Source organism: Hyla sarda, chromosome 1 (assembly GCF_029499605.1).
Source record: "Hyla sarda isolate aHylSar1 chromosome 1, aHylSar1.hap1, whole genome shotgun sequence".
Lineage (NCBI taxonomy): Eukaryota > Metazoa > Chordata > Amphibia > Anura > Hylidae > Hyla > Hyla sarda.
In genome coordinates, this window is record NC_079189.1 from 102,130,586 (window position 1) to 102,145,372 (window position 14,787).

Genomic DNA, 14,787 nt, shown 5'->3' on the forward strand with positions numbered 1-14,787 from the left:
TTTGCTTGATAGAGAAGAAGTATGTTGTGTAAAGAAGAATAAAAAAAATAGATTAGTAGACAATTACTTTTAAGGGGTACTCCAGTGGAAACCAATTTATTTTTAATTAACTGGTGCCAGAAATGTAAACAGATTTGTAAATTACTTCTATTTAAAAATCTTAATCCTTCCACTACTTATCAGCTGCTGTATGATCCACAGGAAGTTGTATTTCTTTTTGGAATTCTTTTCTGTCTGACCACAGTGCTCTCTGCTGACACCTCTGTCCATGTCAGGAACTGTCGGGAAATACAACTGTCGGGAAATACAAGAAATACAACTTCCTGTGGAGCATACAGCAGCTAAGTACTGGAATGATTAAGATTTTTAAATAGAAGTCATTTACAAATCTGTTAAACATTCTGGCACCAGTTTATAAAAAAAAAAAAAAAAAGTGTTATCCACCAGAGTATCCCTTTAAAGGTGTATATATAGACACAATAGCACATACTGTAATATCAAGGAAAGCCATTACTCATGTGCTAGTAGTTTAAAGGGGTACTCCAGTGGAAAACTTTTTTTATTTATTTATTTATTTTTTTTAAATGAACTGGTGCCAGAAAGTTAAACAGATTTGTAAATTACTTCTATTAAAAAATCTTAATCCTTTTAGTACTTTTTGGCAGCTTTTTGAATTTCTTTTTTGTGTTGTCCACAGTGCTCTCTGCTGACACCTCTGTCCGTGTCAGGAACTGTCCAGAGCAGCATAGGTTTGCTCTGGGGATTTTCTCCTGCTTTGGACAGTTCCTGATATGGGCATCAGGTGTCAGCAGAGAGCACTGTGAACAAGACAAAAAATAAAATAAAAAAAATAAAGATTTTCCTCTGTAGCAAAGAGCTGCTAAAAAGTACTAAAAGGATTAAGATTTTTTAATAGAAGTTAATTAAAAAAAAAAAGTTTTCCACCGGAGTACCCCTTTAATGCTTCTTTATTGATGCCTTAGGCAACTACAATAAAGAGCAAGGAATATTTGGCCTGGCCTGAGCTTTTCTCAACTACTTAAAAAAATAATTTACAGTATGCAAATAAAACAAATCACCAGTCGCTTAAAGGAGATTTGTCATACTAAAAAACGTATCCCCTATCTGCAGAATAGTGGATAGGTTTTAGATCGCAGGAGGGGGTTCTGACCGCTGGGGCCCCTCGCGATCTACTGTATGGAGCCCCGGCTCTCCCCTGGAGCGGCGCATCACAACCCCTGCCCAAAGCGGTGGCTGCCATGCCCCCTCCATATATCTCTATGGGAGAGCCTTTTCGGCAATGTGCCTGCAGTTTGATTTTATTTATTTTCCTTTTTTTTTTTCTTGAGAATCTTCATTTTGGCTGACAACACACACTTTAAATTGTACAGAAGTCTGTAGTTGGAGCTATATTCGCTGAATACACTATACCATTAAATGTAACATTAGTTGGTAGTGGGCACGGTATGAATTTTAGAAACAAGCTGTTTAGCGGTGTACAATGGCTTTTATACAGTTCATTGAGGGAACTTCATTGAGGGAATCAAAGAGGTTTTCCAGGAGAAATTGATTGCCAGTCTATCCTTAGGATAGACTATCAATAGGGGATCGTTGAGTCCCAGCACCCAACACTTGCTGCTGCACCAACATGTAACACAACGCATGGATGTGGAAGGCTCGGGACCTGCAGTCGGGCTGGGACTTACAGCCATAATACAAATGTAAAAATGAGTACAGTGATCCCTCAACTTACAATGGCCTCAACATACAATAGTTTCAACATACAATGGTCTTTTCTGGACCATTGTAACTTGAAACCAGACTCAACATACAACTGACAACGTGTCAATGGCCGGAAGAACCGACCAATCAGAATGGGCAATTTACTGGTAAAACCCCTGTATTACTGAAGCGTATGCACTGACTGATGTCTGGTAGCGCCCCCTACAGTACAGGGAGGTATTACATGTTCTGTACACTTTACCTGTACCAGGGTTACCTGCTCCTTTGGACACCAGGTAAGGGCGACTCCATTTTACTTTTTTAGGACATTGCATGTACTGTAGAGGACCCTGAAGAAGCTCCTGTCCTCCACATAGACCAGTGTTTCCCAAGCAGGGTGCCCCCAGCTGTTGCAAAACTATAACTTCCAGCATGCCCGGACAGCCTTTGGTTGTCCGGGCATGCTGGGAGTTGTAGTTTTGCAACAGCTGGAGGCTCCTTGCTTGGGAAACGCTGACATAGACAGTGATTACAGCTCCCAGCAGATCTTTCTTACTTTTATATGTAAGGACTTGCTTTATATATATTTGTTATCTACTTATTTTTCTTTAATCCTCACTTTTTCCTATTTTTTGGATGACATTTTGGGGCTTCAGAACCAATTACCAGGTTTCCATAGAGTTCTGGTCTCAACATACGATGGTTTCAACATACAATGGTCGTCCTGGAACCAATTAATATTGTAACTTGAGGGACCACTGTACTAACGTAAATGTGTGATAAAACACAAAGTTACCATTATGATTTTTAAACACTTTTCCCTCACATGAGTGAGATTTTGGGCCCTGCAGCAGCTGCTCTGGCTGCATCAGCTATAGTTACACCCATAGTACAATAGTTGTAAGAATGTACACACCCATGTCAAGTTCATAACAAATTTGGGCATTGTATGTTTCTGTAACAGATTTCTTTTTTTTTTTTTTTTATGTTTAGAAAGAAGAAGCCATCATGGTTCCCTGTGGACCAGCTTTATCAGTCGTTCGAAGTTTACTTAGAAGGAAGATTGTAACATTAGACAGTCTTGAAGACTCCAAGCTATGTCGCTGCCTTTCGACTGTGGACCTCATCGCTCTGGGAGTTGGAAGCACTCTTGGAGCCGGAGTCTATGTTCTTGCTGGAGAAGTGGCAAAGTCAAACTCTGGACCGAGCATTGTCATTTCCTTCCTTATTGCAGCACTGGCATCTGTAATGGCAGGCCTCTGCTATGCTGAGTTTGGAGCCCGGGTGCCAAAAACTGGATCAGCTTACTTATACACATATGTCACAGTTGGGGAACTCTGGGCATTTATTACAGGCTGGAATCTTATTCTATCTTATGTCATAGGTAAGACTCCATGTTATAAGACAATAGCACGATTTTGTCATTGGTCTGCTTTATGTTGTATAGTCATCAGGAGAGTTGTCAGTGTTGTGGTCTTGTTGACATGGGCAGTTAAAGGGTACCTCTCATCAAATAAACTTTTGATATATTTTAGATTAATGAATGTTGAATAACTTTCCAATAGCATGTTAATGAAAAATATGCTTCTTTCTATTGTATTTTTCCCGATCAGTCCTGTCAGCAAGCATTTCTGACTCCTCCTGGAGTCCTAAACACTCAGAGCTGCCAGCCTGCTTTGTTCACAGCCTGTTTGGCTGTGAACAAAGCAGGCTGGCAGCTCTGAGTGTTCTCCTTTGTGAACAAAGCAGGCTGGCAGCTCGTAGTGTTTAGGACTCCAGCATGAGTCTGAAATGCTTGCTGCCAGGACTGGTAGGGAGACCCCTAGTGGTCATTTCTTCAAAGTGGAAAATTAAATAGAAAGAAGCATATTTTTTAATAACATGCAATTGTAAAGTTATTCTGCATACATTAATCTATAATATATCAAAAGTTTTTTTGATGAGAGGTACCCTTTAAGGCTGCTTTCACACCATGAGCATTCATCCGTTATTAAACGTCTGTTTTCTGTGTAAAAAGGGATGTATAATAACGGATTGAATAACAGGTGCTAACGGCTGAATAAATATTAATCCGTTAAGACCCGTCATAACATCCCTCATGTATGGCCGTAGCACCTCTGCCTACAGACTCCCACAGCCGGGACTACCACTACTCCCATCATGGAACAGACTTCTTTCCATGATGGGAAGAGTAATTCCCTGGCTGGGGGACTCTCTAGACAGCTGGGGAGGCTACATTAGTGTTTGTACTACTACCCCATCATGGAACAGAGTCTGTTCCATGATGGGGGTTGTAGTACAGGGGCTGAGGGATTGATCGCACCGGGTTTTACTTCTGAGACCCAATGCGATCTGAAGTTATTAAGCAGGGGAGCGGGCAGCATGCTCCACAACTCTGAGATGCATGGTGTGTTTTCATTTTTGAATCCCCGCGGGGAGCCCTGAATGGTCGGTACTGAGGAGCCATTCAGGGATCTCGGCGGGAGATTTAAAAATGAACATTGTGAGTAGCAGGGGGGGCCATATCTATATTAAAAGCACTGTGGGGGGGGCAAGATATATAGCTTTGCAGGGGGGGCAGACATATAGCCTATATATCTAGCCCCCCCAGCGCATTTATAATATGCCCCCTGCAACGCATTAATAAAGATATGACCTCCCACCAGCGCATTCACATATATATATACCCTCCCGCCGGCGCATGTATAAATATACAACCCGCCGGCGCATTAATAAATATAAATATATACCCCCTGCCGGTGCATTAATAAATATATACCCCATCCGCAGTGCATGTATAATGTACCCTCACAGCGCAGTGCATCTATATACATATGCCACCGCAGTGCTATATATGAAAAGCATTCTAGCAGCAGCATTGGCCTGCCCGATGCTGCTGATAGAAATACTTTTCATACATAGGGCTGTGGCGGGATATGCATATTGATGCGCTGGGGGGGGGGGAAAGATAATGCTATATGTCTATATTCTATAGACATATACCCCTGCAGCGCTATGAATGAAAAGTATTTCTATTGGCAGCGCATAGTGCCAGCAGCCATCTGTCTATGCGCTGCAGGGGTATATGTATATAGATGTGCTGGGGGGGGCAGGCATATAGCGTTATCTGCCCCCCACCCAGCGCATCTATATACATATGCCTCCGCAGCCCTATGTATGAAAAGTATCTCTATCATCAGCATCGGGCAGGCCGATGTTGCTGCTAGAATGCTTTTCACATATAGCGCTGCAGCGGCATATGTATATGGATGTGCTGTGCTGCGAGGGTATCATACATGCACTGCGGGGGTATATATTTATTAATGCACCGGCGGGGGGTATATTTATTAATGCGATGGCGGGGGGTATATATTTATTAATGCGCCAGCGGAGGGTCATATCTTTATTAATGCGTTGCATGGGGCATATTATAAATGCGCTGGGGGCAAGATATATAAACTATATGTCTGCCCCCCCCTGCTGAGCTGTATATCTTGCCCCCCACAGCTCATTTAATATAGATATGGCCCCCTGCTACTCACAATGTTCATTTTTATATCTCCCGCTGAGAGCCCTGATTGGCTCCTCAGCACCGGCCATTCAGGGCTCCCCGAGGAGGATTCAAAAATGAAAGTTAAAACACACTGATACAACTCAGGGTTGCGGAGCATGCCGCCTGCTCCCCTGTTTAATAACTTCGGTTCACATACGGTCTCTGAAGTGAAACCCGGTGTGATCAATCCCTCAGCCCCTGTACTACAACCCCCCATCATGGAACAGACTCTGCAGACTCTTGCAGCCAGGTAATTACTACTCCCATCATGGAAACAAGCCTGTTCCATGATGGGAGTAGTAGTAGTACTCCCTCAGCACTGCAGGAGTCTGCTGATCTCACCTCTTCTGAGCATGCTCAGAAGTAATAACGGGTATTATAAACCAAGTGCAAATGGATGACATAAAGGTTCATCCGTTTGCCATAGACTTCAATGTTAAAAATAACGGCCGTTAATTTATCCGTTTCTTGTGACGGAAGAAAAATTTGTGCATGTTCCATTAATTTTTCCGTCACAACTAACGTCCGTTAGTCATGACGGACTATAACGGGTCATAAAGGATAATCAAAAAATCCCATAGACTTTTATGGGATTTTGTAACGGACGTTTAATCATCCTTTTTTAAAGCTTTTATAACGGACGTTTATAACGGATCTTTTAACAGATGAATTTTATAGTGTGAAAGAAGCCTAACTATTCATATTTCCCTGTGGTATAAATTCCTCCTAAATCTCATAGTGTAATGACTATGGCAAGTATTTGCATCTATATTTAAAATATTCTTATGTTTGGTTATATATTTACAGCTGATACAACGGGTATAAGCTAGATCTGCCTATAAGGGTGTTTAAGGCTAGGTTCACACTGTGGAATCTCTGGGCAGAATTTCTGGCAGATATCAAGCCGGCGGCACTAGGACCGTGTGGACTACATTGCCATCCCCATAAATGGCAATGCATTTCAGAGCAGATCTCCCAAAAGATCCACCCAGAAATGCATTGCAGTCTATGGGGGGCAGCAATGCAATCTGCCCAGTCGTAGCGCCGCTGGCTCGATCTCCGGCAGAAATTCTGCCCAGAAATTCTGTCGTGTGAACCTAGTATTCCGCTAGCGAAATTCCGCAAGTGGAAATTCAGAAGTGTGTATGGGAGTGCGGAATCCTATAGAAGTCTATGGGCTTTAATTTGAGGCGGGATTCCGCAAGCGGAAATTCTGCCATGTGAATACACCCTAAGAATAGGAGACATACTACTAAAATGCTGGGCTGGAAAATCAATATGTTTTGCCCAAATTCAGAAACTTATTTCTATACATTCATGTGGACAAGGCCTAAACAAGGTATTGACAGAAAATGACTCCTATTGATGCCAACGCTGCAAATGCTTCTTTTGGAATTTTTTTCTGACCTGCTTTAGATTTCTTGCTAGTAAGTAAGTCTTGACAGAAAATATCCAACATGAGTATTGTTCTTTTCTTTTCATTTGTTCCCATTATAGTAAAATACTTTTGTATGTAGAGGCAGCCATTAGTGAATATTGCAGTAATGAATTGTCTGACTGTGTAAGATTTTTAGCAATAAACTAACCAGGTCCACCAAGAGTTTCCTTTCTTCAGCAATACCCTTACATCATCTAACATCTTTCCTTTGATGTTATTGTAGTCGGGAGGAAACTATTAGACAAAGAGTTGTTCTTGTTCTTAAAGGGTAGCTCCCACCATCCTATTTTTTTTCCTGTCCCTGCCTATTGCCAATCTATCCCTAACCCCCTCCCTGCTTTTAATTTTAATTTTTACTATATTAAAAATGCTTTTTGTCTGCCTGGCAGTGTGCTCACTACCAGGCAGACTTCCCCAGCAGGCACCACGTCACTGATGCCTGCTGGGGGGGACTTCCGCCCTTAGTTCATCTACACAGGATGCCTCCAGCTGTTTCACCACTACAACTCCCAGCTTCCCTGACATCTATTGGCTGTCAGGGCATGCTGGGAGTTGTAGTATTGAAACAGCTGGAGGCACCCTGTGTAGATAAACTATTAGTTAGTTACATGCGGCGCTAGCCCGTCCCCTCCGTCTCCCTCCCCCCGCGCCATACTCCGTTCCCTCCATCACAAACCCCCCCCCCCCCCTCATACCCCCTTCCCTCCATCACAAACATAGTTTTTGAAGACCTAATGGACAGTTCATTCGGTACAGTCCTGGTGGATGCTGATGCTTACACTCATCATTTTTACGATCCCCTCGATCAATGAAACAACAGATTTATTGTTTCTATTGGATCTTTATACAGGATGGATTAATATTTGCTTGCTCTCTTGTATAGAAATATTCTTTGAACCTCATAAAAAACAATTACTTCGTCTGAGAATATCTTAGGCAATTCTCCCTTTAAAATCTACGCTGTCGAGTAAAAAAAAAGACAAACCATTAAAATGGCATCAGTCAGTTGAACTAATATCGTTTCTATAATGAACAATGTGACCACACTGATCTTTTTAAGATCATAGACATCCAGCTGTTCAGAAATCATTTAGGGATTGCTATTTTTAGGATTTCCTAACTAAACACAATAAAGAACATTGGTTTCCACAATAGATGTTTTATTCTATGACAAAGCCCATAGATATTATTTAAACAGGCCAATTTTAGGATGTCATAATTCTTTCAAAATTTAAAATTGGTAAACTTGAATTAAATTCCTTACTGCTGTGTCTTTGCAGGTACCTCCAGTGTGGCACGGGCATGGAGTGGCACATTTGATGAACTTTTAGGGAAGCAGATTGGTGAATTTTTTAGAACATATTTCAGGATGAATTCACCTGGACTGGCTGAATATCCTGATTTTTTTGCAGTGTGTCTCATATTGCTTTTATCAGGTAAGACTCTGATGTCAATGTGCACTGTATACTGTTATAGCATTAGGTTGGGTTTGTTGTTTATTCAGAGTCTTGTTGGAAACACATAGATTTCAAAAGACATCATATAATGCCTCATTTTCCCTGTGGTGGCAGAACACTTGTTTCCGATCCAAACATAAATAAGTAAATACATAAATAAATAAACAAAAGCAAAAAAACAAACAACAACTTAGAAACAAACAAATAAAAAACCCTGTGCCAGATATACCTTTAGTAGGGTAGGGTCACACAGAGCGCATCCGTATTGTGTTTCATGCTGCGGATGCATTGACGGCAGCCACAAGAGTTAACTCTAGCGGCAGATTTTCAAATGCGCATCTGTTACGTGCAGGCACTGTTTCTACAGTGGAAACTCCGCTGCTATGAACGGATTTACAGAGCTACACAGCCACAGCATGGAGCTCGCTCTTGTGACTGTCATTGGACCCTACCCATAGATAAGGTTATTTGGTCACAGGACGGTTAAATATGCTGTACTGATAGATACTTAACATTGTATCTCAGTACAAAAAGATGTTGACCAGCAAAAAAAATATTGTTTAAAAAGGGGCAGACTAGCTCACCCCACCAATCCCTCATTGCTCCAGTCCATATACTCACTAGGTGCACACTAGTCTACTCTTTACTGCTGGGTCACTTTTGTGACTAGTCATTTGATAAGCAAGGATTTTTCTCTTTGTCAAGACAGGACCGGGAAGTGTGGGTCTGCAGGCACCGAATGAGCATTAGGGATCAGTAAGGTCACCTGAGGAGTCGACTTTAAATTCCTCATTGTTCATGCAACAGGACAATGATGCCAAGCACATCAACAAATCTACAACAACATGGCTGAATATAAAAACCCAAGGTGTTGCAATGGCTCAGTCAAAGTACAGAACTCACCCTTATTAAAAAGCTGTTGTGGGACCTTATTGAAGAGCTGTGTATAAACCGATGCCCACTAGCCTTAATTAAACAATTTGAGAGACTGATACATTTTTACAGAAAACAACTTTAAGTTAATGCTGCTAAAGCAGGTTCAACCAGCTGATTCATGGGGGGCACTTAGATTTTTACTCACGGCTTTACCATTTTGGCTTAATTGTTGTTAAAGAAACAATAACACAGTGAAACCTTCTGGGCGTTGCTTATCTCATGATATGTTAAAGGGTTACTCCGCTGCTCGCCGTTTGGAACAAACTATTCCGAATTCTGGAGCCGGCATTGCGAGCTTGTGATGTCATAGCCCCGCCCCCTCATGATGTCACACCTCGCCCCCTTCAATGCAAATCTATCGGAGGGGTTGTGACAGCCATCACGCCCCCTCCCATAGACTTGCATTGAGGGGGCAGGGCAGGACATCATGAGGGGGCGGGGCTATGAGGTCATGAGCTCCCGACGCCAGCTCCAGCATTCGTAACAATTTGTTCCAAATGCTGAGCAGCGGAGTACCCCTTTAAGACCTTCTATGAACCCAAATTTTTTTTTAGCTATTATTATTATGCCCTGTTATGTCATAGTCATAGAAGACATTGTACTTTCTGTTTCTTATGACTGTAGATAGACATTTTGCTTTTTTCAGTCTATCTGATGCTTTTACAATTTCCCATAATAATTAGTTTTGTATGATATTTAAATAGAAGAATCAGTTGTAACACATGATCTTATAAAGTTATCTCACATGATCATATGAAGCTGATGACTTAATCTTATTATAATAATGAGGAGTGAGATTATGTTTGAAATATTCAGTTCAGGGAGATTACTGTGACTTTGTCAGTATACGTCAGAATATACGCCAGAAAGTTAATTAACTCTTATGGGGAGATTGGAGGCGATACCCGTTGGCCAATTGAGTGTGTGCTCTACAACTTATGTGTATTACGGGCTTTGTTAAACAGTGAACACACATATACATTACAACACTTTCTGTCTGTATCCTTGTGTTATCTGCTATGTTCACAAAATGTAATAATGTGCTGTGCATTCCATATAATTATTTCTTTCTGTCCAGGGTTATTATCCTTTGGAGTAAAGGAATCAGCCTGGGTGAATAAGGTGTTCACAGCAGTCAATGTTTTGGTCCTCTTGTTTGTAATGATTGCTGGATTTGTGAAAGGAGATGTACAAAACTGGAAGATATCCGAGTCCTTCCTTCAAAATATCTCCGCTCCACCTGGGTAAGACATATAATGGATGGGTTCATTGTACCATTGATAAGTGATACCAGTGTCCCCATCAGATCCATTCATTTTAATTTGCCCAACATAATTGAAAAGTTACTATGTTTCGCCCATTTGTGAGCATATACTAGTGAGTGGGCTTCTGCTTCTTACAGAAAAACAGTTCATGCTCACAAATGTGCTGAATATAGTCACTTTTAGATCCGGCGGGGGCACCTGGGTATCCCGTAGCATACCATGTGGGTTGCTGGCATGTACCACAACATTTGCATTAAATTAAATGTCAAAATATTCTTATAACTATACTTATGTCCTATCCAATATAAGATCTAAAAGTAGTTATAAAGCTAAATTTGATGAGAGGGTTAACAGCTGCTTTAAACGCCCATACAAATTTGGTATGTGTTGGCTAAACTTGTTACCCACCGACCATTTAATATGTATAGCGGCCTCTAGTCTCTGCACTGTGAGCAGATGCCCATGGAGAGAAGGATCAGCCATGTTGGATTACTACTGTCCCATCACTTGGTTGATAAGAGTTTTCTGAATAGATGCACACTCGGCTGAGCTGAGTATCCATGTACACAGGGGATAGAGGTAAATAACTTTCTGAATAAGCATTCAGACAATGACTGCCTTATGTATATGACCAGCTTTACATATGTCAGGGTTAAGCAGTTGAACACCAGTGTTACGCCGAGCGCTCCGGGTCCCCGCTCCTCCCCGGAGCGCTCGCTACACTCTCGTTTCTACAGCGCCCTGGTCAGATCCACTGACCGGGTGCGCTGCGATACCGCCTCCAGCCAGGATGCGATTCGCGATGCGGGTGGCGCCCGCTCGCGATGCGCACCCCGGCTCCCGTACCTGACTCGCTCTCCGTCGGTCCTGTCCCGGCGCGCGCGGCCCCGCTCCCTAGGGCGCGCGCGCGCCGGATCTCTGCGATTTAAAAGGCCACTGCGCCGCTGATTGGCGCAGTGGTTCTAATTAGTGTGTTCACCTGTGCACTCCCTATGTATACCTCACTTCCCCTGCACTCCCTCGCCGGATCTTGTTGCCCTTGTGCCTAGTGAAAGCGTTCCCTTGTGTGTTCTTAGCCTGTGTTCCGACCTCCTGCCGTTGCCCCTGACTACGATCCTTGCTGCCTGCCCCGACCTTCTGCTACGTCCGACCTTGCTTCTGTCTACTCCCTTGTACCGCGCCTATCTTCAGCAGTCAGAGAGGTTGAGCCGTTGCTAGTGGATACGACCTGGTCACTACCGCCGCAGCAAGACCATCCCGCTTTGCGGCGGGCTCTGGTGAATACCAGTAGTGACTTAGAACCGGTCCACTAGCACGGTCCACGCCAATCCCTCTCTGGCACAGAGGATCCACCTCCTGCCAGCCGGCATCGTGACAGTAGATCCGGCCATGGATCCCGCTGAAGTACCTCTGCCAGTTGTCTCTGACCTCACCACGGTGGTCGCCCAGCAGTCACAACAGATAGCGCAACAAGGCCACCAGCTGTCTCAACTGACCGTGATGCTACAGCAGCTACTACCACAGCTTCAGCAATCATCTCCTCCGCCAGCTCCTGCACCCCCTCCGCAGCGAGTGGCCGCTTCAGGCCTACGACTATCCTTGCCGGATAAATTTGATGGGGACTCTAAGTTTTGCCGTGGCTTTCTTTTACAATGTTCCCTGCACTTGGAGATGATGTCGGACCAGTTTCCTACTGAAAGGTCTAAGGTGGCTTTCGTAGTCAGCCTTCTGTCTGGAAAAGCTCTGTCATGGGCCACACCGCTCTGGGACCGCAATGACCCCGTCACTGCCTCTGTACACTCCTTCTTCTCGGAATTTCGTAGTGTCTTTGAGGAACCTGCCCGAGCCTCCTCTGCTGAGACTGCCCTGCTGAACCTGGTCCAGGGTAATTCTTCCGTTGGCGAGTACGCCATACAATTCCGTACTCTTGCTTCTGAACTATCCTGGAATAATGAGGCCCTCTACGCGACCTTTAAAAAAGGCCTATCCAGCAACATTAAAGATGTTCTGGCCGCACGAGAAATTCCTGCTAATCTACATGAACTCATTCATCTTGCCACTCGCATTGACATGCGTTTTTCCGAAAGGCGTCAGGAGCTCCGCCAGGATATGGACTTTGTTCGCACGAGGCGTTTTTTCTCCCCGGCTCCTCTCTCCTCTGGTCCTCTGCAATCCGTTCCTGTGCCTCCCGCCGTGGAGGCTATGCAAGTTGACCGGTCTCGTCTGACACCTCAAGAGAGGACACGACGCCGCATGGAGAATCTCTGCCTGTACTGTGCCGGTACCGAACACTTCCTGAAGGATTGTCCTATCCGTCCTCCCCGCCTGGAAAGACGCACGCAGACTTCGCACAAAAGTGAGACAGTCCTTGATGTCTACTCTGCTTCTCCACGTCTTACTGTGCCTGTGCGGATATCTGCATCTACCTTCTCCTTCTCTACTATGGCCTTCTTGGATTCCGGATCTGCAGGAAACTTTATTTTGGCCTCTCTCATCAACAGGTTCAACATCCCGGTAACCAGTCTCGCCAGGCCCCTCTACATCAATTGTGTTAACAATGAAAGATTGGACTGTTCCATACGTTACCGCACGGAGCCCCTTCTAATGTGCATCGGACCTCATCAAGAAAAAATTGAGTTCTTGGTCCTCCCCAATTGCACTTCCGAAATTCTCCTTGGACTACCGTGGCTCCAACGCCATTCCCCAACCCTGGATTGGTCCACAGGGGAGATCAAGAGCTGGGGTATCTCTTGTTTCAAGGACTGCCTTAAACCGGTTCCCAGTACTCCCTGCCGTGACCCTGTGGTTCCCCCTGTAACCGGTCTCCCTAAGGCCTATATGGACTTTGCTGATGTGTTTTGCAAAAAACAAGCTGAGACTCTACCTCCTCACAGGCCTTATGACTGTCCTATTGACCTCCTCCCGGGCACTACTCCACCCCGGGGCAGAATTTATCCTCTGTCCGCCCCAGAGACTCTTGCTATGTCTGAGTACATCCAGGAAAATTTAAAAAAGGGGTTTATCCGCAAATCCTCCTCTCCTGCCGGAGCTGGATTTTTCTTTGTGTCCAAAAAAGATGTCTCCCTACGTCCTTGCATTGACTACCGCGGTCTTAATAAAATCACGGTAAAGAACCGCTACCCTCTACCTCTTATCTCTGAACTCTTTGATCGCCTCCAAGGTGCCCACATCTTTACCAAACTGGACTTAAGAGGGGCTTATAATCTCATCCGCATCAGGGAGGGGGATGAATGGAAAACGGCATTTAACACTAGAGATGGACACTTTGAGTATCTGGTCATGCCCTTTGGCCTGTGCAACGCCCCTGCCGTCTTCCAAGACTTTGTTAATGAAATTTTCCGTGATCTCTTATATTCCTGTGTTGTTGTGTATCTGGACGATATTCTGATTTTTTCTGCCAACCTAGAAGAACACCGCCAGCATGTCCGCATGGTTCTTCAGAGACTTCGTGACAATCAACTTTATGCCAAAATGGAGAAATGTCTGTTTGAATGTCAATCTCTTCCTTTCCTAGGATACTTGGTCTCTGGCCAGGGACTACAAATGGATCCAGACAAACTCTCTGCCGTCTTAGATTGGCCACGCCCCTCCGGACTCCGTGCTATCCAACGTTTTTTGGGGTTCGCCAATTATTACAGACAATTTATTCCACATTTTTCCACCATTGTGGCTCCTATCGTGGCTTTAACCAAGAAGAATGCCAATCCTAAGTCCTGGTCTCCTCAAGCGGAAGACGCCTTTAAACGGCTCAAGTCGGCCTTTTCTTCTGCTCCCGTGCTCTCCAGACCTGACCCATCTAAACCCTTCCTATTGGAGGTTGATGCCTCCTCAGTAGGAGCTGGAGCGGTTCTTCTACAAAAAAATTCTTCCGGGCATGCTGTTACCTGTGGTTTTTTTTCTAGGACCTTCTCTCCGGCGGAGAGGAACTACTCCATCGGGGATCGAGAGCTACTGGCCATTAAATTAGCACTTGAGGAATGGAGGCATCTGCTGGAGGGATCTAAATTTCCAGTTATTATTTACACCGATCACAAGAATCTCTCCTATCTCCAGTCTGCCCAACGGCTGAATCCTCGCCAGGCCAGGTGGTCTCTGTTCTTTGCCCGGTTTAATTTTGAAATTCACTTTCGCCCTGCCGATAAGAACATCAGGGCCGATGCTCTCTCTCGTTCCTCGGATGCCTCGGAAGTAGAGCTCTCTCCGCAACACATCATTCCTCCTGACTGCCTGATCTCCACTTCTCCAGCCTCCATCAGGCAAACTCCTCCAGGGAAGACCTTCGTCTCTCCACGCCAACGCCTCGGAATCCTCAAATGGGGTCACTCCTCCCATCTCGCAGGCCATGCGGGCATCAAGAAATCCGTGCAACTCATCTCTCATTTCTATTGGTGGCCG

General features: G+C 44.3%; 1 protein-coding gene across 4 annotated transcripts in view; it reads left to right on the forward strand.

The window, feature by feature from the left end:
• SLC7A2 (solute carrier family 7 member 2) overlaps window positions 1–14,787 on the forward strand; it is a 135,445-nt gene that overhangs the window by 72,438 nt on the left and 48,220 nt on the right. For all 4 annotated transcript variants that reach the window (XM_056558991.1, XM_056558963.1, XM_056558974.1 and 1 more), the window contains exons 2-4: window positions 2,716–3,106; window positions 7,994–8,149; window positions 10,185–10,350. In XM_056558991.1, the coding sequence (XP_056414966.1) occupies window positions 2,731–3,106; window positions 7,994–8,149; window positions 10,185–10,350 (698 nt within the window). In that variant the 5' untranslated portion in view covers window positions 2,716–2,730. The remainder of the gene's footprint in view (window positions 1–2,715; window positions 3,107–7,993; window positions 8,150–10,184; window positions 10,351–14,787) is intronic.